Source organism: Rana temporaria, chromosome 1 (assembly GCF_905171775.1).
Source record: "Rana temporaria chromosome 1, aRanTem1.1, whole genome shotgun sequence".
In the NCBI taxonomy this organism is placed as follows: domain Eukaryota; kingdom Metazoa; phylum Chordata; class Amphibia; order Anura; family Ranidae; genus Rana; species Rana temporaria.
In genome coordinates this window covers 105,477,799-105,502,915 of record NC_053489.1, presented here as the reverse complement: position 1 = coordinate 105,502,915, position 25,117 = coordinate 105,477,799, and the positions used below count along the sequence as shown (strand labels likewise).

Below are 25,117 nucleotides of genomic sequence, written 5' to 3'. Positions count from 1 at the left end.
CTTCTGGATCTCCCAACATAGAGTTGAAATCTTCACTGGCATATTCAAAAAAATGCACAAAACAGCATTCTTCTCTTGATGAAGTGAATATTATTATTCCCAGTTCCAGTAAGAACAGTCCCTATTCTGAAAACCTGAGTCGGTTGACATAGGATTTTTACATACTTGTAAACACGCAGCATTAACTAAAATTGGCTATGGATCAGCAGCTCACAGCTCCAGCACTTGAAGCGAAGTACTGTGTTTAAAATACCGTATTTTAACAGAAAAACCTGCTCCAGTAAAAAAGAAAAATTTGTTTCCTGGCCTATTTTCAAGCTTTAGACACTTTTAATTAAAATGTTATATATTTGAGCCGTATTTGGCTTTTTTTGCAGACAAACAAAATCCAGCATAATTATATGCTGCCAAGCGTGTGCAGAAACATGAACTTTCAGCATTGGCTTTAATACAAAATAAATACACATCTTGCAGGGGATAATCTTATCTTCAGAAGAAGCAGCTGCTGCAGTATTCATTATGAGGCGGTCTGAGTACAGCTCTCCAGAGCAATTATCACCTTCATTTGTCCCACAAAAATATTATTTTTCCCTTCGGCAACAGAATCCCTCTGTCTAGGGACCAGGCTGCGGCACAGTGCAATAAGATCCGTCGGAAAACAGACGGGATGGCTGCATCTTCCTACTTCCAAAATTCCATCCCAGACACGGAGGGTAAAAGATCAGTTGCAGAGTTCACAGACGCTGCTCATCTGTTATACTATATTTAGCCGTATGTGGCAGACTAGGCCCCGGGGCCTCTACTGGACAAGTCTGTTCAATTAGATTTTCCACGATAGCAGGAAGCAAGACCTGACAGTATAGGCTACAGGGTTCAGACACTGTCAATGTAATATGATGTGAATGCATCAGATGCCAAAGCACTTTGTTTTCCCTACACAGGGACCTGGCTGTGACACAGCAGAAGCTGAATGAAAAGTCCCGTCAATACCCCAGCTCTCTACTGACTAAATTACTCTTGGTTTAGATTCGCTGTTGTACCCGCTAAGCTGGGCTATTATTTCCCTGTGGTCTTCAAAGCAACAGGCCATTCCCAAAGGGAGATGTGATTCTTGCTGTAGTCTAGAGCGGACATGCCAGAACTCTCACAGTCTCATGTACATAAAAATGTTTTCAATAACAAAAACACCATCAGCAAAGGGTAGTAACCAGGGCTGCTGTTAGAAATCATGGGGCCCCGTACAGCCTAAAAGGCAGCCCCCCCCCCCCCCCCCCATATATAATTTTTTTTTTTTTTTACTAAAAATACAATAAAATTATTACGGTTAGCGGACACAGACATAAAAGAGAACCTGCGTAAACGTGCCCTTTTATGATAGAACAGGGAGGGGGATCGGAGCAGGGGAAGTAATTTCAAGAACAATGCCCTGTGTCTGTGTCTCTCCCTGCAGCAGCTGAAAGCTGGTGGGAAGGAGAGAAACCAGCTTTTAGCTGCTGCAGAGAGCCGCACCGGGCATATTTCTGTAAATGCCCCTCCGATTGACCACACTGTTTACTCCTGCTGTTCGGGCCCCTTTGTGTGCTGGGGTCCCCTACAGGAGGACTGGTGGCCCCCCTATCAGCGGCCCTGGTAGTAACCCATAGTGATCCGTTCAATTGTCAATGGTTGGACAGTAGTGTACTAAAGTCTATTAAAGTGGTTGTAAAGTGTTATTTTTATAAAAAAATTAAATAAAAGAAGAAACATGTTATACTGACCTCCTCCTGTTTTTAGGGATTTTGCACAGAGCAGCACGTTTCCACCTCTTCTCGGGTCCCTCTTCTGTGGTCCAGGCCCCTCCCTCCCGGCAAGTGCCCCCACAGCTTGCTTGCTATGGGGGCACCTGAGCCGAGACATAGCTCCCCATGTCCACATTCAGACACAGTGCCGCGCCCGGCCCCATCTCTCTCTCTCCCGATTGGCTAACTGACTTTCATTGACAGCAGCGGGAGCCAATGGCGCCGCTGCTGTGTCTCAGACAATCAGTAGGGAGAGTCTTGGATGGCCGAGACACTCGTGGACATCGCTGGACACAGGTAAGCTATGGACGCCGATTGTATGACATGGGAGTGCGCCCGCAAGGTAACCCCCTCGGGAGAGAGCCTCCCAGAGGGGGTTAGCTCTTGCGGGGTGGAGCCGCGAGAGCCGCTGTGGGACCCCAGAAAAGGACGATCGGGCCACTCTGTGCAAAACGAACTGCACAGTGGAGGTAAGTATGACATGTTTGTTATTTAAAAAAAAAAAAATTTACCTTTACAGTAGTGTCACTTTAATGCATAGAATGCATTAAGATAAAAAAAAAAAAAAACTCTGACTTTACGACTCCTTTAATTATTGCTATTCGTACTTGATTGGGATTAACACACTTAAGGCAGGGTTCACACTAGTGCGATGTGGGAACCCTGCAAATCCACTGCGGGTTCCCACATCGCACCCGACATGCACGGTAGTTCACACTGCCATATGCGAACTGCTGGGGAGTGTCAATACATTGTTAATGACACCCCCATTTCAGCTTACATATCGCACTGCGAACTGACAGTTCGGACATGAATCGGATCGCATAGGTGTGAACACCCATGCGATCCAATTCTGGTGCGGACCAAAAAAGTGATCCTGTGCGAGTTTAGTCCGAATGTGATGCAATTTCAGCCATACTATCTGTATGGCTAAAATCGCATAGCACGGATATCGCATGCGATTTGCACTGCAGTACGATGCAAATCACATGTGATTTTGCACCACGCAGCAGTGTGAACCAGCCCTTACATTGCTTTACTTAATCAACCCAAGTGCACTTCAGATGACCTAACAATTTTTGTGCTTATACTTTAAAAGCCTTATACATTAAAGCATGTGTAAGAACTGCATATAGCCCAGGGGTGGACTGACCATTCGGGCACTCGGGCAATGCCACTAGGGGGCCCCATCAGGGTTGCCAGCCTCAGTAAAACCAGGGACAGTATGTAAAAATGTGTGTTTTTTTTTTTTACATCTGTCCCTCAAATGTCCCTTACCGACATAATTTTGGTCTAAAAATCACAAGATTATAGCTGCCCTGCCTCTCCAGTACCTTTTCAGTGTGTCTATATGTGTATTCTGTGTGTATGTATATTGTGTGTGTATACTGTGTATGTATACTGTATGTGTGTGTATACTGTGTGGCCCCATAATCTCCTATTGCCTGGGGGCCCCATAATCTCCTATTGCCCGGGGGCCCCATGAGTTGTCAGTCCACCCCCGATATTGCCTAAAGCAATATGGGAACAACTGTCATGCCCATTTTTTTTCTGCTTTTCAACTTCAGGGACAACATGTTTACTTCCTGCCTGAATTTCAGATGTTTTTGTAACCACATAATTAAAGCAGTGTTAAACCAAAAAGCAAACATTTATTTTATTGCAGCTCACGAATTTCAGATGTGATGGTTACATTAGCTTGCTTTCTTCTATTTTCATCTGGTGATCTGGCCAGTAAGTCTGTTATTTTACAAAAGAACAAGCTCTCTATAAGTTACAGAGATGAGACAAACCATTTAACACTGGCAACAGGTGCTTATAATGACCAGCTTTTATGCATGTATGGAAAACATTTATCCCAAAAGGAAATAAATTGTTTGCTTTAACTGCTTATTAAGTATCAGCTGGTGTTTGGCTTCAATTTGTAACTGTATCTAAATCTACTAGTACATCAAACACTCCACTGTCTCCAGACTAACCATGCTGATGTTCTAATATGCCTCTGTTCTCATTCATCCAGAGTGGGGGCACTCTAATACAGGAGGTGTGTTACTGGCCAGATCACCAGGAAAAAACAGAGGGGGAAAAAAAGCATAAAAACAATTTAAACTGATACAGCCACGACGTCTAATGATTGGTAAGCTGCAATATATTACATTTTGGTTTTGGGTTTAATACCACTTTACCCACCAATGATCGAACTGTTATGGCTGATTGCTTTATAACTCACCAATCAATGTGTTTCCATACAGCTGTGAACTGTACCCCACTGTGTTCTCTTGATGCATGCCTGCCAGCAACAGAGAGGCACCCAGGTTCTTCTCCAACACCCACTAAAAAACAAACAAAAAATCAAGTTATTACATTAAACTAAAAATGACAATCAGTTGACATATTAAAATAGAATTTATTAGCCATGTAGTACAATATATATGCAGAAATAACAACAGAAGTAGGTAGGACAAACAGAAATGCTCTTTATATAACGGTGAGTATATAATATAATGCGCACCGTAAATGTAACATGAAAGGCCTTGTTTGATGTATTGACATAAAATCACGACAAAACCCTGTGGGGTCTGGCTATGTTTCACAGAAGCAGTAGACATAAGTGATGGGGGGTCAGGGGCCTATGGTGATGGAAGGTAACGTCTTGTATCCATATAGGATCCCAACTAATGGAATCCAAGTAGACCCCCGTAGTGTCCATGCATTGGTTTAAGAGGGACAAATATGTATGATGTAGGGGTATATTTTAATCATTCACTGGGCAATTTACCAAGTGCATAAGTTAATATGTAGTCGCCCATTGAGATTCAATGGAATTCATCCTGCATTCGACAGTCATATTTACGCTATTCCCAATAAAATGAATGCAGGTAAAAGCCACCAAATCTCACATGTATAGTATCAGTTAAGAATAGATTCATCATGCAGGCAGGCATGTGAAGGAATAACTTCAGCTGCTTTTTTCTTTTTCATAAACGGTTGCTGCCTGCGCAACTCCGCCCAAAAGGGTGAGCTTTAAAGTGGTTGTATTGTCCACCTGGTCATTTTTACCTACAGGAACGCCTATAAGGCGGCTTACCTGTAGGTACAATGAATATCTTCTAAAGCTGTATGGTTTAGGAGATAATTTATCTTGCATGTAGCTGCTGACATCAGTGAAGGTCCGGGGTATCGTGCCGGAGCTGTGAACCCAGAAGAAACGCTAAGGGAATATGTTGTCTCCCTCAGCGGTGACAGGGCGGCCCTGTGTTAGCTTTGTTCTAAGGTAAGCATTTCATAATGAGCTAGCATGCAGTGCACACTAGCTCATTATGCCTTTGCCTTACAGTTTTTTGTTTTCTTTTGTTTTTTAGGGCATACAACCTCTTTAATTCTCACGCAGCACACATATGCGTCACTGGATGGTCGATGTTTCCGTCCTGAGCAAGTGCTCACTGTACGCTCTTAGCAGAGATTGAGCTGTCTAAGACTACTGTATGTCCCCACTCATGATTGGTAGACAATCATAGTGGTCACATTAACACAGGCTCTTTCTGCCCCCCCAGATGTTCAGCCCCTATTGAAGGAATGTTGGGACTGGGCAGGAGGGGGTTAAAACATAACAAAAAAAAAAAAGAAGAAAAAAAGCATTTCTCCCTCACTCCCAGAGCTAACGAGCCGGCAAAACCAGGAAAATTAAGTGTACAGTCTCCCTTTGTCATGTTACCAGCCTGCATGCCCTTCAGCTCTGGTGGGGGGTAGGGAGTTCTTGGGGAGGGGTATTTCCCAAAAAACAGGGGTCTCTCCACAAAGCAATGGTGCCCAATACTGATGAGCACTGGGCTCTTCCATACTACAGTACAAGTTCTACAGTGAAAGATAATGTTTACGAATATTTATCTAGTTTCCTCAGCATGAAAGCTTATTAAATTAAAAATCTCATCTCTACAATTATTGATTATACTGCATGCTATGTGCAGTCAAAAAGCAGCTTGTTACATTACGGCCAGGATGCAAATACCATTTGTGCAGACTGTGCAGCTACAGAAGGGCCCACTGGGACTTACTGGGCCATTTAGTAGATAGATGCTAGGACCCTTACTACAATCATAAAGACCTGGAGAAGGCTCACTTTTACCTAGCTCTCAGTTGCTACACAGTTAATAAGTGTTTTTACTTGGCCGGTAGTTGCATGGGGGAGAAGTCTTGGACAAGGGCTCTTTAGGGACTCTTTACAACATTGTATACGGCTACGCATCAGCATAAATTAAAAACATTCTACGAAAAAAGTTTAGGACCGTGACTCTTCTTTATAATGAGGTTAAAACAACATGTCAACCAACATAACAAGCCTATATACCAAGACATTAGGTTTACCGTCAACTGTGGGTTTCCAGAGAGATATTTATGTAGGGCATAGAGGCACAGGAGCTGGGTGGACACATTATCGAAGCTCTCTTGCAGCATTATTTCAATCACTACAGAGGCAGCATCTAGAAAAGAGGACACAGACACTTACACAAAGAGCTTTTTTCTCAGAAAAAAGGTGCAGGAATTCAACCACGACCCCGTTCAGATTTCACAAGCAGTAGAAGGATCCTAAAGGCGCATTAAATACCAGGATTGCATTACATACAGAATGCAGAGTTCAGTGGGTTACACACACAGTGCAGAGCTGTCACTTGTAAACACAGAAACCAGACTTATGTGTTTACAAGCGATTGTGGTGAGCAGGCACCAAAGGGTCTGAGCCAGAGGTGGTGGAACCGAGTTCCCCCAAGTTCCCCCTGAAAAAAAGCCCTGCTTATACACAATCAGAAAAGAAGACCAGTCCTTTTTGAAGATTCTTGGCAATCCATAATATAACAGATCCTAATAAATCGTCATTTCACACGTGGCATCGCTCAGGAGGATATCTCAGAGTTGCATCGCCAGATGGCAGAACCTTTTTCACCATACACTGGGGCCTTATACTCAGTATAATTTTTAACAAAGAAATCGCCATATTAAACATGTATTTGTTGCCTTTTCTGGTGTGTATTTATTTGTCTTGTTTGGGTATGATTCAAGACAAATTGGTAGACATCCAATTGGTCCATTGTGTGTTTATAGGCCTATAGCAGTGATGGCGAACCTTGGCACCCCAGATGTTTTAAAACGATATTTCCCATGATGCTCCACTACACTGCAGAATGCATGAGTATCATGGGAAATGTAGTTCCAAAACATCTGGGGTGCCAAGGTTCGCCATCACTGGCCTATAGGAAGCAAATTACCAATAAACACTACTATGACTAAACATTCCACAGAAGGTTTACGGTTAAAACTGTACTCCAGGCATTCTTTTGTTCCATGAAGTGGGGCAGTTTCAGCATCTGCATGGGTTAACTGCTCGAGTTGTCAAGGGGCGACCAGAAAGCTGTATACTCACCCGGTCCACTGCTCTAGCGATAAATAGCCCCCCCCCCCCCCTGTGATCCAGCAATAGACTGTTCCTAAAGTCTTCACGCCCAGAGCAGGTCTATGAGTGTGATGATATCAGGAAGAGTCCACCACACAAGACTGGGGGGGTTGGTGCAGGTGAGCAGGAGCCGAAGGGTCCAGTTTTGTGCTGGGAGGATTGGGCAAGTATAATCTCCACTCTCCAATACCCTAGACAAAAACGAGCAGTTAACCTGAGCTGTGCAAATACTGCCCCACTGCATGGGATTTTTTTTCCTGGCGTTCAGCTTTAAATAAGGATGCCACGCACAGCAACCTTCTAGGTATGAGATTTCAATTATCAACCTGCTCCAGAAAACACACAGCTTGAACTGAACACGTTTCATGAATCAGCTCCCCATTCAGGAGCTCTGCATTGCAAAGTAATGTTAAATAAATACAATTAAACAGCTCCTGCTGGCTGCAATGTCATATATACTCATTCAGCTCATAAGATGTTTGTTTCCAGTATGCCAGAGCAGAGGTATATTGCATCTTGTGTAAATTGCTGTTCAGTGCTTACAGGCGGGAAAATCCTGGATTCAGCTGTCTGATGTCCCTTGCACACAGGGCTCTCCAAAATGGCAGGAGGAGCACACTGGTCTTAGAGTGCCCAAGATACACAGGTGCAGCAGGCAGTCTGTCAAAGTCTATACCAAGTGGTACCAACATTTAGAGCCCTGTGCGTTCAGGGACAAAGGTCCAACTGGAACTGTCTTTCCCGGGTCCTAAAAGGTGGAAAGGATCCACTGCTTCTTGATGACCTTGTCAATGGGCCCTTCACACAACCTTCATCAGGTCCGTCACATATTTTTCCAAGAAAAAAATGATAAATACTGATATTAATACTTATTTTATATATCATTGTTTTTTTCCCTTTCCTCTCTTGTTCCTTTGGGGATAGTGATTTCTCTCTTCTCCATTTGCCATCCACCTTTGAACCTGTATTCATATGATTAATTGGTACATTTGGTGTTTTTTTTTTTGTAAGTGGGTTACATCATGTATTTTAGATTGTAATTTATGTATATTCCCAGGGGCATAACTAGAACCTTCAGGGCCCTGATGCAAGAAACCATGATGGGCCCTCCCTTAACCCCACCCCTTCCATCAGAGCCCCCAGCTTCCAATTTTGGGAGGGTGTCCATGGACATCCTTCCAGAACTCTGCCTCCTGTATTTCCTCTGGGTCGTGCATCCAGCGCAATCACATGGCCCTTTACCATGTGATCAGCTGATCACATGTAAACAGACTTGCTGGTTATTAACAGCCTTTTCCTCCCACACTGTGTATGTGTGAGGAAAGGAAAGCCGTTAACTGTCAAGAATGCCAGTAAATTGTTTACACTGATAATGAGCGCTGCCTATCAGTGCCACCTATCAGTGCTCATCAATGCTGCCTATTAGTGTCCATCAATGTTGCCTATCAGTGCTGCATTTCAGTCCCATCTATCAGTGCTCATCAATGCTGCCTATCAGTGCCCATCAATGGCATCTATCAGTGCTGCATTTCAGTCCTGCCTATCAGTGTTTATCAATACTGCCTATCGGTGCCCAAAAATTCCACCTAACAGTGCCGCCTACCAACGTCCATCAGTGCTCAAACCCCATCTATCATTAATACTGCCTATCAGTGGCCAATTTTGCCCATCAGTGCCATCTATCAGTACTTATGAATGCCACCTATAAGCGCTCATTAATGCTGCCTATCAGTGCTGCCTATAAGTGCTGCCTATTGATGCTCATTAATGCACATCAGTGCCGCATATCAGCGACACCTATCATTGCTCATCAATGCCGCCCATCAGTGCCCAGTGTTGCAGATAATTGCCCATCAATGCCACTTATCAGTTCTGCGTATCAGTGCTCATCTGTGCTGCCTATTAATGGTACCTATCAGTGCTCATCTGTGCTTCCTATTAATGCCACCTATCAGTGCTCATCTGTGCTGCCTATTAATGCCACCTATCAGTGCCCATCTGTGCGCTATTAGTGCACATCGGTGCCTCCTATCAGCCCTGCCTATCAGTGCTGGGTATCAGTGCTCATAAATGCCGCCTAACTCCTAGCACGACTGAGCTGAAAGTGTCTCACATACAGCTCAGAGCCGACCCGGCAGTGCTCCCTGCTCCCTTCGTCCTCCCTCCCCTATCTTCGCAAGGGATGAGAGAAGACACAGCCGATCTACTCCTTCTCCCCCGCCCCTTCTTGTTAGTGTGTACCACGGAGAGTTTGAGCTCCTTAGCTTCACACTTGGCAGAGCACACAGTAGGAGAGCAGTGGGAGGAGAAGAAGCAGATCGGCTGTGTCTCCACTCTAATCCCGTGTGGGGGGGGGGAGCAGGGAGCACTGCCAGGCCGACTCCCGACTCTGAGCTGTATGAGAGATGCTTTCAGTTCAGCAACCCCACTGGGCACCCCGAAAGTGGCGGAATGCCAGGGCCCAGTCGCAGGTGCGACTGCTGTGACTCTGGTAGTTTCCCCACTGTATATTCTTTTTTAATTTTCAATATTTCTTTCTATTATGTTACTGTAGTGAACAATTCTATGCCCATGGGAGATTTGAGGTCCTGATGAATCGACATTTTGTCCACAAAGCGCGTTGACCAATGTTACATCTACTGGAAGGATCTTCATGCTCAAAACTCTGTCTCTCAAACGAGAAACAAGGGGTAGATTGTAGCTCTTTATAGAATAATATGTTCCTAGCGGATGTTGCTTTTAAAAAAATGTTTGAATAAAGATATGTCTTTATCTTTTAAATAACTGTGTTGAACTATGTTTGTGTTCATTGGAGGGATATTTAAAAGTCCTACACATAGAGGTTTTATTTTTGAACAATTCAATTAAGGATGTAGACCTTCAATGATAATAGGAAAATCTCAGCACCAGATTATTAGTTTCTAGAATTTCATTTTTTTTTTAGTTGAGTTGTCATAGGTAAAAAAAAAAAAAAAGTATAAAAATAAATATACAGTATTTTTTGCCTAAAAATGGACATAAACAGAACAGACATAACATCCATGGACAACGGCCATTTACATCCGCTTCGGTCCACAAAACAAAAAAGGACACAGACCTTTTATTTATTTTTTTCTTCCTGTGGACAAAAAGTGATTCCAATATAAGCACCATAGACATACATACATACATTGTGGTTCAGTCTGGATCTCTCTGAAAAACTAACATATGGATCTAGACTAAACCACTGTGTGAAAGGGCCCTAAAGCTCTATAAACACTGTAAACTATTAAAAAAGTTGCCATTTTGCCTAAAACAGGGATTTGTTGCTTCATTCATTTCTATGCATTATGCAATTAACATTGTCCATACTTTCTCTCCTTCAAATCACAGTACATTCATTCATATAAGTCGTACCTTCAAAGTTTTCTTTCTTTATGAATGTATCAAGTAATAAGTTGAATGTGAAATCATTTGGGAATATTCCATATTGCACCTGTGTAAATGACACAAAAGACAGTCTGAAACCAATCGATAGTAATATGGAAGCATGCATACAGGGATTGAAACACTAGTACAGTATAGGTAAATGGAAAAATCAGTATAGAGACTTCGGCAGTTGGTAAAATACAGTAGAACCTTTGGATGTCTGCTGATGCTATGGGCATATGGCTATTTTTTAGGCTCTCAGTCACAATTAGAAGGTGTAAACTAGCCACAGGCATATGCCAGAGCCAAGCTGCATGGAGAGCAACAGTTCTATGTACATAGGTGGGTTCACCTTAACCACCGAAAGTGGACAAGTATCTTCGCTAGTCCAGACACTGATTCTACACACTGGGAAATAAAGCAAACACCTTGCTAGCTAGGAGATTCACTCCTTGACCTTACAATCCTGCCCTACCAAAGCTACGGTTGCGCAATGGCAAACAGACCCAAAAACCCCAATCGGTGGGTCAAGAATTTTGTGACTTTTACTCTAAATTATACGCCTCACCGATCACTTTTTCCACAGCTCTAGCCAATAGATATTTTAGGGACATTCCTCTACTTGAGGTGGCAAAAGATCACATAGAACTGATGGAGGGAGATTTCACAGAGGGGGAAATCAAAGCGGCTATCAAGGGTCTGCATCCCTCAAGGGCACCTGGCCCAGACGGATTCTCGGGTCCCTATTTTAGGACGTATTCGAAGTTGCTGCCACCCCACCTATGCTCCTTTTTTAATGACCTGAAGTAGGGCTCAGCTTTGGCTACGCATGAAAATGCAGCCTTTATCCACGTCATCCCTAAACCTCTAAACCTGGGAAGGATCATGGGGACTATGCCAACTATCGTCTGATCTCACTTATTAATGTAGATCCTGATGGCTAGTCTTGGCAAACCGAATAAATACTTTCCTATCTAGTTACATTCACCCAGACCAGGTGCCTAATCGTCAAGCTCCTGATCAGACTCGGCGATTAATAAATATCATATTAGCGGTTCAGTCCAATTGGGACCCAGGTAGGGCATGCTATTGTCATTGGATCTTTGTAAGGCCTTTGATTCCTTGTCATGTGATTATCCATTTTATGTACTGAAAGGTTACGTGTTTGGCCCAAAGTTTTCGACTGTGTTGCAGACTCTTTATAGCGTACCTACTGCTAGGATTCAGGTTAAGGGATATTGCTCACATCAAATAGATATTTACAGAGGAACTTCCAACTCAAACATTGCGCCACTTCTCCATTATAACGGGTGTCTCCATCAATCATTCTAAATCAGTTACCCTTAAGCTCTCACTAGATGCGGACACAGTAGCGCAACTACAAAACTCATTCCTCTTTAAATGGCAGACGTATCCCCTCCCATATCTAGGAATTTTCTTAAAGTGGAGGTTCCATAAAAAAAATCTATTTTGCTTTAAACTCTAGCTTACGACTAAAGAAAAAAAAAGATTTTTTTTTTTTTTTACTCATCTGGAAATGCCTGTTGCTATGCGGTCCCACGAAATCTGCCTTTGAGTCCACCTAGGATTCTGACATCATCTCCCTCTAATGCTCCTGGGAAATGTGTGTCATCATTTCCCAGGATGCAGTGCGCTGTCCAATTATCACTCCCCATCCAAGACTTCCAGGAAGTAAGTGCCTGTAGGCTTCACATTGCCCACAACCAAAATGACAACGGTGTGGACATAGTTTTATAAACTATCTTTTTTGAATATCTATGCGGATTGGCGGCGGATTGTAAAATAGTAAGTGACCAGATTTATATTATAAAAACGCAGGATGAAAGGACATACATTTAAAAAATGCTAATTGTGGTTGGAACTCCGCTTTAACTCCCACTTTAGATCAGCTATATCAGGCAAATTATTCTCCACCATATAGTAAGATGCTGGCTGATCTCCAACGATGGGATAACAATCCTCTGTCATGGTTCGGTAAATTGTACACGATCCAGATTAATCTCTTGCCAAGGTTATTATATTTATTCAGAACACTCTTTTGGGACGCCCAGTAGACGGTACACCAAGACAGCCAGGGAAATGATAGCCTTTATATTCATGGCAGCCAGAATAGCAATAGCCAAGTCCTGGAGGACACCCACGATCCCTTTTGACTTGGTAAAAAACAAGTTGTCATGGCTCATGATAAATGAGCGCCTATCGGCAATCCTACTAGACGAACAAGCCATATTCGATAAGATCTGGGAACCCTGAATTAAATACCGGTCTGATCTCTTGTGAGTTGTCAGAGATTAGCCACATTTATATTAAGGAGTGCACTGCCTCCTTTGAGTTTTTTTTACCTTTCCCTGTTCTACTAGAAAAGAAGTGTTTTATTGTAGTCACAAGAGGCTTCATATCACTCCCTGCACTTACAAAAAGTGAAAATTATTTTGTGGGGTCACAGAACACAGCATAAACTTGACATGGGTTCAGACCCCAAGGCTGCTGATAAGGCAGTACAAAGCTCCTGTACCGGGTCCAGGCTTAATTAGTCCAAAACAGGTGCCCGGGCACCTGCTGAGCAGGAGGGTTGGTTGCACTGCCTTCTGCAGACTCTTACGGCTCCCCCAGCTTCTCCTTTTTCTCCCTCCGGCTACACTGCAGTGGGATTGATATATGTGCCCCTATGCCCCTGCTGTACATTTAAGCAAATATATAATTATATTTTCAGAGGCGGAGGGGGGCTCTAAGGCCTGCTGTGTCAATCCCTCATTACTCCATCCAAAACTTGAAAATGTTCTGCCAGGAGTAGGAATTGTAGAAGTGGGCAGGGAGGCAGGCATAAGGCAGTATAGAACCCCAAAGCAAACTCTAGATTGCCGATTGTCAATTCTTAGATGTGATGGCTCTATTAGTTCCCCTTTTTAGGCTTTTATTTTTCTATTTTCATCTGGTGATCTGGCCAATAAGTCTTTTGTTTCTCAACAGAACAAGCTCTCTTGTAGTAACAGGTATGAGACAAACTAAACACTGGCACGGGTGCTTACAATGATAAGCTTTAAATGTAACATCTATAAATGTAAAACCGTTATCCCAAAAAGAAAATAAACTGTTTGCTGACTATAAATTATTAGCTGGAGTTCAGCTTCAATGTGTTACTGTATTTAAATCTGTTAGTACATCTAACATACCCTCCAGACTGACAACACTGCTTTCCAAATGTGCCCCCTGTGCTCCTTCATCCAGAGTGGGGACACTCTAATACAGGAGGTGTGTTACTGACCAGATCACCAGGAAAAACGCCTAAAATATAAAAAACTAAAACAGACACCATATCTAATGATTGGTAAGCTTCAAAGCCTGCAATATATTACATTTTCAGTTTTGCGTTTATTACCGCTTTAAGAACAATTAATGATAATCCAAGCTACAGTTTAGTCTATCCATTTTACTATTTTGTGCTGCATGGAAGTAGCATGAGAAAGCCTTACCTTGTTCTGCAAAGTATATAACGCCTTTTCTGGGGCACCATATTTAAGACATTTTCTGATCCATCCATGTATTGTCCAGTCTCTCAAGTACCAGCAATTCGGACTATGACGAAATCTTAAAACAAAAACAACAAAAAAATGAAGTTAAAGTGTTTCTAAACCCAGGACCCTCCATTCACTATATCTGGGATCAATCCCACAGTACACAGAACATGGAAATGCAATAGTTTTAGTAAATATAAACTGCTAAATATTTTTTGTCATCAGCAGTATATAGCAGTCTTGTGACTTCTATCAGTGTCTGGTTAAAGTTTGTAGGAGGAGTTTCCATTCTACTCTGACTGTCCTATGAGGCTGCAAGACCCCTGACCCTCTGTCTGGACAGTGCTGATTGGCCTCCCAAGAGAAAAAAAAAACTTTCTAGCAACACACACCAAACTGAGCATATGCAGAGTGACTCCAAGGGCTCTGACATATCAGGAGATGCATAGGGGACAGGAGATAAAGGGGAGGATCAGAGAAGACAGGATCAAACAGTATTTTTACACAATGTGCAGGATAACCCCTTAGGTTTCACAGTGAGTATAACAACCATGCTTTACTGCATATAAAGACGAATTTTATGGTTATGGGTCTAGTAACACTTTATTAACTGCTTGCCGACCAGCCGCCGTCATTATACTGCAGCAGGTTGGCACGGCTGCGCGAATCACCGTAGGTGTGCGTCGGCTGCTTTAAGAGCGATAAGGGGCTTGGGTTCGACGCTGGAGCAGGTGCGCGTGGCCGCGATGTCCGCCCGCCACCCGCAATTGCTCCTCAGAGAGCCAAAATGGGGATCTGACAATGTAAACATACAGATCCCCATTCTGACAGGGGAGTAGAGAGAGATCTACTGTTCCTAGTGATCAGGAATAGCGATCTCTTTCCTCCTCTAGTCAGTACACTCCCCCCAACAGTTAGAAACACCTCCCTAGGGAACACTTGACCACCCCTAGTGTTAACTCCTTCCCGGCCATTGACATTTATACAGTAATTAGTGGCTATTTTTGGCACTGATCGCTGTACAATTGTGACTGGTCCCATAAAAACTGTCAAAAGTGTCCGATCTGTCTGAAGTCCCGCTAAAAATCGCAGATCGCCACCATTACTAGTAAAAAATAAATAAATAATAAAAATGCCATAAATCTATTCCCTATTTTGTAGATGTGATAACTGTTGTGCAAACCAATCAATATACAGTGGAACCTCGGATTACGAGCATAATCCGTTCCAGGAAAATGCTCGTAATCCAAAGTACTCGCATATAAAAGCGAGTTTCCCCATTGAAGTCAATAGAAACTAAAATAATTTGTTCCGCGCGTTGACTTCAATGGCATGCAATACCGCAATGTGGCCAGATGTGGGGGGCGCTGGAGAGCCTCAGAAACAGCCGGAAAGGCCCGAGGACAGCTCGGCTGACCTCAGAAAGGCTCCGCCGCCCCCCCCATCTCAGGCCAAATGCGGTACTGCACAACGCTTTGGCCTGAATCCTGCTAATTTTGTGAGACAATACTTGCAAACCGAGTTAGGGTTTTTAAAAATACAGTGCCCGTATTGCGAAATGCCCATTACTTGCAATCCGAGGTTCCACTGTACGCATATCGTGATCTTTTTTGCCCAAAAATATGTAAAACAATACATATTGGTCTAAACCGATGAAGAAATATGTTGTTTTTTAAAGAAAAAAAAAAATTGGGGGGATATTTATTATAGCAAAAAGTTAAAAATATTGGTTTTTTTTTTTCAAAATTGTCTGTCTTCTTTTTTTTAGCGCAAAAAATAAAAACCGAAAATAAAGCTCTATTTGTGGCAAAAAAAGGACATGAATTTTGTTTGAGTACAAAGTCGCACAACCGCACAATTGTCAGTTATAATGACGCAGTGCCGTATAGCAAAAAATGGCCTGGTCATTAACCACTTGAGATCCGCGCTATAGACGAAATACGTGCGCAGCGCGGCTCTCAAGTGCCAAGTGGCCGTTTAAAAACGGCCTTTATGTGCATTACCCGCGCGCGCCACTGGGTGGCGCGCGGCGGGTAAAAACTGTCCCGACGCATCGCCGAAGACCCGATGCGTGTACCTGGCGGCCGCGATGTCCGCCGGGTACACGCGATCGTCGGTGACACGGCAGGTGACAGCAGGGACGTGGAGCTCTGTGTGTACACAGAGCTCCACGTGCTGTCAGAGGAGAGGAGACCGATCTGTGTCTCTTGTACATAGGGACACAGCATCGGTCCCCTCCCCCAGTCACCCCCCTCCCCCCACACAGTTATAACACACCCAGGCTACACATTTAACCCCTTCCTCACCCCCTAGTGTTAACCCCTTCACTGCCAGTCACATTTATACAGTAATTCGTGCATTTTTATAGCACTGATCGCCGTATAAATGTGAATGGCGCCAAATTTGTGTCAAAAGTGTCCGATACGTCCGCCGCAATATCCCAGTCCCAATAAAAATCGCAGATCGCCGCCATTACTAGTAAAAAAAAAAAATAATAAAAAAAATCATAATTCTGTTCCCCATTTTGTAGGCGCTATAACTTTTGCGCAAACCAGTCGCTTATTGCGATTTTTTTTTTACAAAAATACGTCGAAAAATACGTATCGGCCTTAACTGAGAAAAAAAATTGTTTTTTAAAAAAAAATTGGGATATTTATTATAGCAACAAGTAAAAAAAATATATTTTTTTTTTAAATTGTTGCTCTTTTTTTGTTTATAGCGCAAAAAATAAAAACCGCAGAGGTGATCAAATACCACCAAAAGAAAGCTCTATTTGTGGGGAAAAAAGGACGCCAATTTTGTTTGGGAGCCACGTCGCACGACCGCGCAATTGTCAGTTAAAGCGACGCAGTGCCGGACGCTGAGATTTCGCCTGGGAACGAAGGGGGTTTATGTGCCCAGTAAGCAAGTGGTTAAAGGGGCAAATCCTTCCGGGGCTGAAGTGGTTTATCTACTATATGCACAGGGCCCATTCTACCCATGACATGTAAAGCATTGGAATGAACCAGAATAGAACCGTTTTGTTTAGCAATCGCATAGTAGTGCATTACATCGCTTTAAAACAGGTGCTGGGGGAGCCACACTGTATACATGGTACTTTATCACAATCAGGTACGTGTTTATTGAAAATAATTTTTCTTTAAAGGGGTTGTGTAAAGGTTCGTTTTTTATTTTTTAAATAGGTTCCTTTAAGCTAGTGTATTGTTGGTTCACCTACCTTTTCCTTTGATTTCCTTTCTAAATGTTTTTTTTCTTTGTCTGAGTTTCTCACTTCCTGTTTCTCCTCCGTAAGCTTGCCCCCATCATCCGACCTGTTCTGGCTGGGGGTTAGTCAGCGTGCTCGCCCCCTCCCTTGGGACTACACGCTTGCGGGGAGATAAAGTGTCTCCCTGCAGGGATGTAGTCCCAAGGGAGGGGACGAGCATGGCGACTAACCCCCTGCCAGATGGATGATGGGGGCAAGCTTACCGAGGAGAAACAAGAAGCGAGAAATTCAGACAAAGAAAAACATTTTTTTAGAAAGGAAATCGAAGGGAAAGGATAAGTGAACCAACAATGCACTAGCTTAAAGGAACCTATTTAGAAAATAAAAAATGAACCGTTAAAACCCCTTTAACCACTTCCGGACCGCCGCATGTACATTTATGTCGGCAGAATGGCAATCGCTGATCGCCGCCATTAGTAGTAAAAAATAAATAAATAATAAAACTATCCCCTATTTTGTAAACGCTATAAATTTTGCGCAGACCAATCGATAAACGCGTATTGCGATTTTTTTTACCAAAAATAGGTAGAAGAATACGTATCGGCCTAAACTGAGGAAAATTTTTTTTTTATATATGTTTTTGGGGGATATTTATTATAGCAAAAAGTTAAAAATATTGCATTTTTTTCAAAATTGTCGCTCTATTTTTGTTTATAGCGCAAAAAATAAAAACCGCAGAGGTGATCAAATACCACCAAAAGAAAGCTCTATGTGTGGGAAAAAAGGACACCAATTTTGTTTGGGAGCCACGTCGCACGACCGCGCAATTGTCAGTTAAAGCGACGCAGTGCCGAATTGTAAAAACCCCTTGGGTCATTTAGCAGCATATTGGTTAAGGTACACATAGCAGCCTGAACTGGTCTTTTTTATCTGCCTGCATTCCAGCTTTAAACCGCATGTTTTCAAGTCCAGATTAGGCTATCAACATTTAAAAGCAGTGCATCCACTGTTCCTTTCCTCCAGTTCTATGTAAATCCCATTGACTGACTGAGGCCTACTGGGATCTCTAATATCTTAAATACTTTGTAATACCGTCCCCTTTGCTTCTGTCAGATTATCAAGGAAATAACTGCTTGTAAGATGTCACTGTTGATATCTCCATATTGTAAGCTGTTCAAGGGAATTCCAAATGAGCTTCTTGAGATTTGTAGTCGTAACACACAACTCTCTTGTCTGCCTTCTGAAATCAATACTGCAGAAATCAGAATATATCTGACGGTGAACCGATATTCATGAGCATGCAGCCTATTAATTCCACATCGTAGTGACACAAAACGCTTTGTATCCATTGTCTCTGAGGCATAGAGTCACCAATTTGAATACATTTTTGGAATACAGAGCGCTAGCGTTTTAGGACAGGACACAATAAAGCTGCTTAAGTTGGGCAGAGATAACGCATTCATTTTAAAATCACCAGTCCCTGACAGGAAATCATTGGGTGTTAATTGCACGGTTCCTCCTTTCTTCGTGTTGTCTTGCAGCTGGCAGTAATAATGGAAAGCCACCCGCCATTAATTCATGGACTGTGGTGATAATACCAAGCCTTGGTGTTCTACAGTTACAGTTACACAAAGGCAGAGTCATTTGACGTGCTGTCTGAGAAGAGCTTCAAGGACTGAATCAGAGATGTGCAAACGCCAGCAGCCTAAAGCTGTGTTTTCTTGGTAGGGATAGAGCTTCCACGTGACTGAACATGATTTCCAGAACATTTACCAGATTACTGTAGCCACCCGCACTCTTCTAATTTACCCCACTTCTTCTCATGTATTGGACACCACTGCTTGAGGCAGCTGGATATTGTGATAGGAAAAAAGATGTCTAATCTCTCTATAATGTAATAATATCATAGCTATGGTGGGCATGCTGCGCTCTACAATGAGCTGCGGAGCATATTACAAAATGCTGCCTTTCAAACCAGTTGTACTTCTTTGTGATATGAATGCTGCTGACACGAATGGTCTGCTCCACATTATCTGTAAGGGCTTATTTACACTTACCGTATTTATCGGCATATATCGCGCACTTTTTTCCCCTTAAAATAAGGGGAAAATCGTGGGTGCGCAATATACGCCGATAGCCGCTTTCCGCGCTCAGTTTGAATTCCTGCGCCGACATATACTGAGTGCAGTACACTCGGGTACATTCGGCTAGGCTCGGCTTCGCTCGTGCTCACGCATAAACGTCACAGAGCGTGAGCGTGTACTGCACTCGGTATATGTCGGCGGAGGCGTTCGAACTGAGCGCGGGAACTCGACTTGAGGCGTGCGCTGGAGAAGCCGGGAGGACACCACCGAGGCCGCAGACGGACGCCGGACCGGACGATGGACGCTGGGAAGACACCAAAACTGTAAGTAAAAAAAACATACAACTTTTTTTTACAGGAATTTCGGGGGCAACTTTAGGGGTGCGCGGTATACGCGGGAGCGCGCTATACCGCGATAAATACGGTACTTCGGCTTCAACACACATTAAAGTGGATGTAAACCCACTTTTTTTTGATGTCACAATGTAGAGAATAAGATTTCCTATCATCTGTGCCCAGTCTTGCCACACAGAGTTAATCCAGCTCTGAGCAATCCTCATTTTATTGTTCAGTGAAAATTAACAGACTTCCAGATAAAAACCTGTCTAAATAAAAAGTCCTTTCCGTCCCCTTGCTTCGAGTGACAGGGTTTTTACATATCTTGTGCACTAGCTTGGACACATGCACATTCCTGGATGTTTATCATAATATGGGGGGTGGTCTACAGTTCATTGTGAGAGGTAATGTATGTCACTCAAAGCAAGGGGAGGGAAAGGACTTTTTATTTCGGCAGGTTTTTATCTGGAAGTCTGTTAATTTTCACTGAACAATAAAAGAGGATCGCTCAGAGCTAGATTAACTCTGTGTGTCAAGACTGGGCACAGATGATAGGAAATCTTATTCTCTACATTGTGACATCAAAAAAATAATAATTTTTTGGGTTTACATCCACTTTAAGGGCTAGTTTACACTTGCTTTAAAACAAGGCTTTGGACACGCTTTGTTAAAGCTCTCTGAATGCTAGTCAAAGCTCATGTCACTAAATAAAATGGTTAGCCAACAGTCATGTTTACACTTTGCTTTTGCTTTGGTTTTGCTTCAAAAATTATACCCCATGTAGCTTTAGTGGTGCTTCAAAGCGTCCATAGAAAGTCTATGGCAAAGCTCGCTTGAAGCTCCACTAAAGCCACACAAAGCCTCATCAAAGGCTCATTGAAACCCAATCGAAGCTCCATCAAAGCCTCATCGAAGTTCCACCGAAGCCTCATCGAAGCACCAAGCAAAAGCAAGGTGTAAACAGAACTGTAAGCTAACCATTTTATTTAGTGACAGGAGCTTAAAGGGGTTGTAAAAGTTTGTTTTTTATTTTCTAAATAGGTTCCTTTAAGCTAGTGCATTGTTGGGTCACTTACCTTTTGCCTTGATTTCCCTTCTAAATGTTTTTTTTCTTTGTCTGAATTTCTTACTTCCTGCTCCTCCATAGTAAGCCTGCCCCCATCATCTGAGCCATTCTGGCTGGGTGTTAGTCAGCGTGCTCGCCCCCTCCCTTGGGACTACATCCCTGCGGGCTACCCCATGTAGCTTTAGTGGTGCTTCAAAGCATCTTCAAAGCCTCCATAGAAGTCTATAGCAAAGCTTGCTTGAAGCCCCACTAAGCCAGCTCCACCAAAGCCTCATTGAAGCACCAACCAAAAGCAGGTGTAAACTGTAATGCAGCGTACACACGGTCGGAAATTCCGACAACAAAACTGTGGATTTTTTTCAGAGGGGATTTTGGCTCAAACTTGTCTTGCATACACACGGTCACACAAATGTTGTCGGAAGTTCCGAACGTCAAGAACCCGGTGATGTACAACACTACGACGAGCCGAGAAAAATTAAGGTCAATGATTCCGAGCCTGCGTAGGATTTTTGTGCGTTGGGAATTGCATACAGACGATCGGAATTTCCGACAAGAACTTTTGCTGTTGGAAAAATTGAGAACCAGCTCTCAAATTTTTCTTGTCGGAAATTCTAACAGCAAATGTCCGATGGAGCCTACACACGGTCGGAATTTCAGACAAAAAGCTCACATCGAACATTTGTTGTCGGAATTTCCAAACGTGTGTACACGGCATTAGCCAACTATTTTATTTAGTGACAGGATCCTTGACTGGCATTCAGAGCGCTTTAACAAAGCCTGTCCGAAACCACGTTTTGAAGCAAGTGTAAACTAGAACTTATACACTTGAGAATATATTATAAAAACTGGGGCATAAAAAAGGTATTTTGTCCTAGAGCAAGCACGCACACTTGAAAGATACCTATATGAGTTACACTTTTTCTGATAAAAGGGTTCAAGAACTTTATAGGCAGACAGATAAATTACCAGATAATAAAAAGTACTGGATACTACATGAAACCAAGCACAAGTGTGCTCTTAGTTTGACTTGAGCTCAGAATGTCCACTTACAGTCATGACCTAACCCACTATAATGTCAACCTGCCAAAAGGTCAAAACATACTTGGCAGTCTACTTATTATGTGTATTCCCACCTTTCACTAATAGTTTATCAGTAGTAGAGTACTGAAAGAAAGTTTGACGTTTAAGTTCAAGTTGAAGGCCTCCATGACTAGGGGCCGGTGTTCTGTCAAAAGAGCCAATTTGTCAAAATCTCCAATTACGTCACGTGCATAGACTCTCCAGCAGCAGTAATTGCAGATTTCAATGACTTGGCTGTTTTCACAAAACAAGGGCAGCATATACACTACAGTACACAACAAGTTGACTGTTTTGACAGAACACCGATTAAAGAGTAAAAAAAATGGTCTTCGCCTTGGAGGCGGCCATGTTGTTGGTTACTAGCATGCAGACTAACCATGTTCGCTCATTGTATCATATAATGTAGTGTGTACGCTGCCGGTGTTCTGTGAAAACAGCCAAGTCAACTAAATCTGTAATTGCTGCTGCTGGAGAGTCACCAGAAGTGACATAATTGGAGATGTTGACGAGTTGGCTCTTGACAGAACACCGGCCATACACGGTTAGAATGTCAGCGGGTTCAATAGGATTATCGCTGGTGGCAGCTATAGCTGCTAGCAATACTCATTGTCCTCTCCCGTCGGGGACAGCTTATTCCCCACCGCCAGGAGCAGACAACTGCTGGGCAGGAGGGACTCCCCTGTCAGCACTGCCTGTGTTGATGGGGGAATCCGTGGTTGCAGAAAATACAGTTTAACAGTGTATGGCCTACCTAAGCCTCTTGGGTAGGGTGAAACATGGCGGGGCATGGTCTAAATGGAGACGGGGTTGAGGTTGTGCTGACTAAAGTGAATTTTGAGCTTTGTCGGTGAGCAGCACATGGGGCAATTTTCCATTATTTTGAGGTTTTACCACTTGCTGACTGCATAATGTAAATATACGATGGCAAGGCGGCTTTCCTGTACTGGATCACATACCCAGTAGGTCATCCTGCACTTCCAGGTCTGGGGCCCACGCGCTGCCTACGGCCTGCTCCTACTGTGATTAGACAGAGCGGAAGCTGATCAGCGGGAACAGCAGACTCGAAGTCTGCCGGCACCCGCCAATGTTTCAGTACGCAGGAAGAACGGCAGTCTGCCTCTGTAAATAAGGTGACATTACATATTTTTTTTAGCACTGATCACTGTATTAGTGTCACTGGTCCCCAAAAAGTGTCAGTGTCCCACAAAATTGCTACTCACTGCCATTGGTAGTGGAAAAAAAATCCCAGTTTGTAGAAACTATAACTTTTGCGCAAAACAATCAATATACACTTATAGGGGGAATAAAAGAAGGGATCTAAGCCATCCTGAGAGCTTGCATCTCTAATAACTTAAATTAGCCAAGAATGGAAATTTTTGCTGATAAGGGCACTATCCCACTACATGAAGGCATTACCACTTGGTGGTTGTGATTCACTAATCATAAGACAGAAGTGCACCGAAGATCTGCTTACGTAGATATCTGTTACTTTTGTCTCATGTGGACTTTATATGCACAGTCTGAAGTTTAATTTTATTTTTCATATATTGTAATGGTGTTATTTGCTGTACTTGCATTAGAAGGAAGTGCACTAAATCTGGTCACGTGGATATCGGTTACTCTTTTCTTATGTGCGCTTTATAAGCACAATTTGAATTTGAATTTAATTTCTCACGCTTTCTATATGTAGATATTTTTTGTTTAATTTGTATTTTCTAATCTTTGGATATAATTTTAATGCTATGACTTCTACATTTATTTAAGAATGGATATTGTATAAACTCTAATCTTTCAGCACCAATAGTTTAGAAAATCAAGTAAATGTTGCATTCAAAAAAATTTCAAAGCTGCAAGCAATATCAATATATTATTTTACCCAACCAGTAAAATGATGAGACCCAGATATACAGGGATTTACTAAAGCTGGAGAGTGTGAAATCAGGCTCACGTCTGCATAGAAACTAGGGTTGTCCCGATACTAGTATCTGAACCGATACCGAGTATTTGCGGGAGTACTTGTACTCCCGCAAATGCCCCTGATGCCTGGCCGAATACTTGTCCCCCCGCCACAACGTGCCGCGAAACGAAAGCTGTAATGTTCCCCGCACGCTGATTAACGCGGCATCGGCATCATCTAGGTATGGGGGACATGGCTGCATATTTGGGGGACGTGGCTGGATATATGGGGGGGGACATGGCTGGATATATGTAGGGGACATGGCTGGATATATGTGGGGGGACATGGCTGGATATATGTGGGGGGACATGGCTGGATATATGTGGGGGGACATGGCTGGATATATGTGGGGGGACATGGCTGGATATATGTGGGGGGACATGGCTGCAATATGTGGGGGGACATGGCTGCAATATGTGGGGGGACATGGCTGCAATATGTGGGGGACATGGCTAGATATATGGGGGGACATGGCTGCAATATGTGGGGGGACATGGCTGGATATATGGGGGGACATGGCTGGATATATGGGGGGACATGGCTGGATATATGGGGGGACATGGCTGGATATATGGGGGGGGACATGGCTGGATATATGTGGGGGGACATGGCTGGATATATGTGGGGGGACATGGCTGGATATATGTGGGGGGACATGGCTGGATATATGTGGGGGGACATGGCTGGATATATGTGGGGGACATGGCTGGATATATGTGGGGGACATGGCTGGATATATGTGGGGGACATGGCTGGATATATGTGGGGGACATGGCTGGATATATGTGGGGGACATGGCTGGATATATGTGGGGGACATGGCTGGATATATGTGGAGGGACATGGCTGGATATATGTGGAGGGACATGGCTGGATATATGTGGAGGGACATGGCTGGATATATGTGGGGGGACATGGCTGGATATATGTGGGGGGACATGGCTGGATATATGTGGGGGGACATGGCTGCATATGTGGGGGGACATGGCTGCATATGTGGGGGGACATGGCTGCATATGTGGGGGGACATGGCTGCATATGTGGGGGGACATGGCTGCATATGTGGGGGGACATGGCTAGATATATAGGGGGACATGGCTAGATATATAGGGGGACATGGCTGCAATATGTGGGGGGACATGGCTGGATATATGGGGGGACATGGCTGGATATATGGGGGGGGACATGGCTGCAATATGTGGGGGACATGGCTGCAATAT

The 25,117-nt window shown here is 43.4% G+C and overlaps 1 protein-coding gene across 1 annotated transcript in view; it reads right to left on the bottom strand.

Annotated features, from left to right (window-relative positions):
• MRPS27 (mitochondrial ribosomal protein S27) overlaps nucleotides 1–25,117 on the bottom strand; it is a 173,492-nt gene that overhangs the window by 56,701 nt on the left and 91,674 nt on the right. Inside the window, exons 5-8 of the mRNA XM_040341463.1 lie at nucleotides 14,130–14,244; nucleotides 10,624–10,702; nucleotides 6,144–6,259; nucleotides 4,009–4,111 (exon numbers count right to left, since the gene is read on the bottom strand). Coding sequence (XP_040197397.1) covers nucleotides 4,009–4,111; nucleotides 6,144–6,259; nucleotides 10,624–10,702; nucleotides 14,130–14,244 — 413 coding nt within the window. The remainder of the gene's footprint in view (nucleotides 1–4,008; nucleotides 4,112–6,143; nucleotides 6,260–10,623; nucleotides 10,703–14,129; nucleotides 14,245–25,117) is intronic.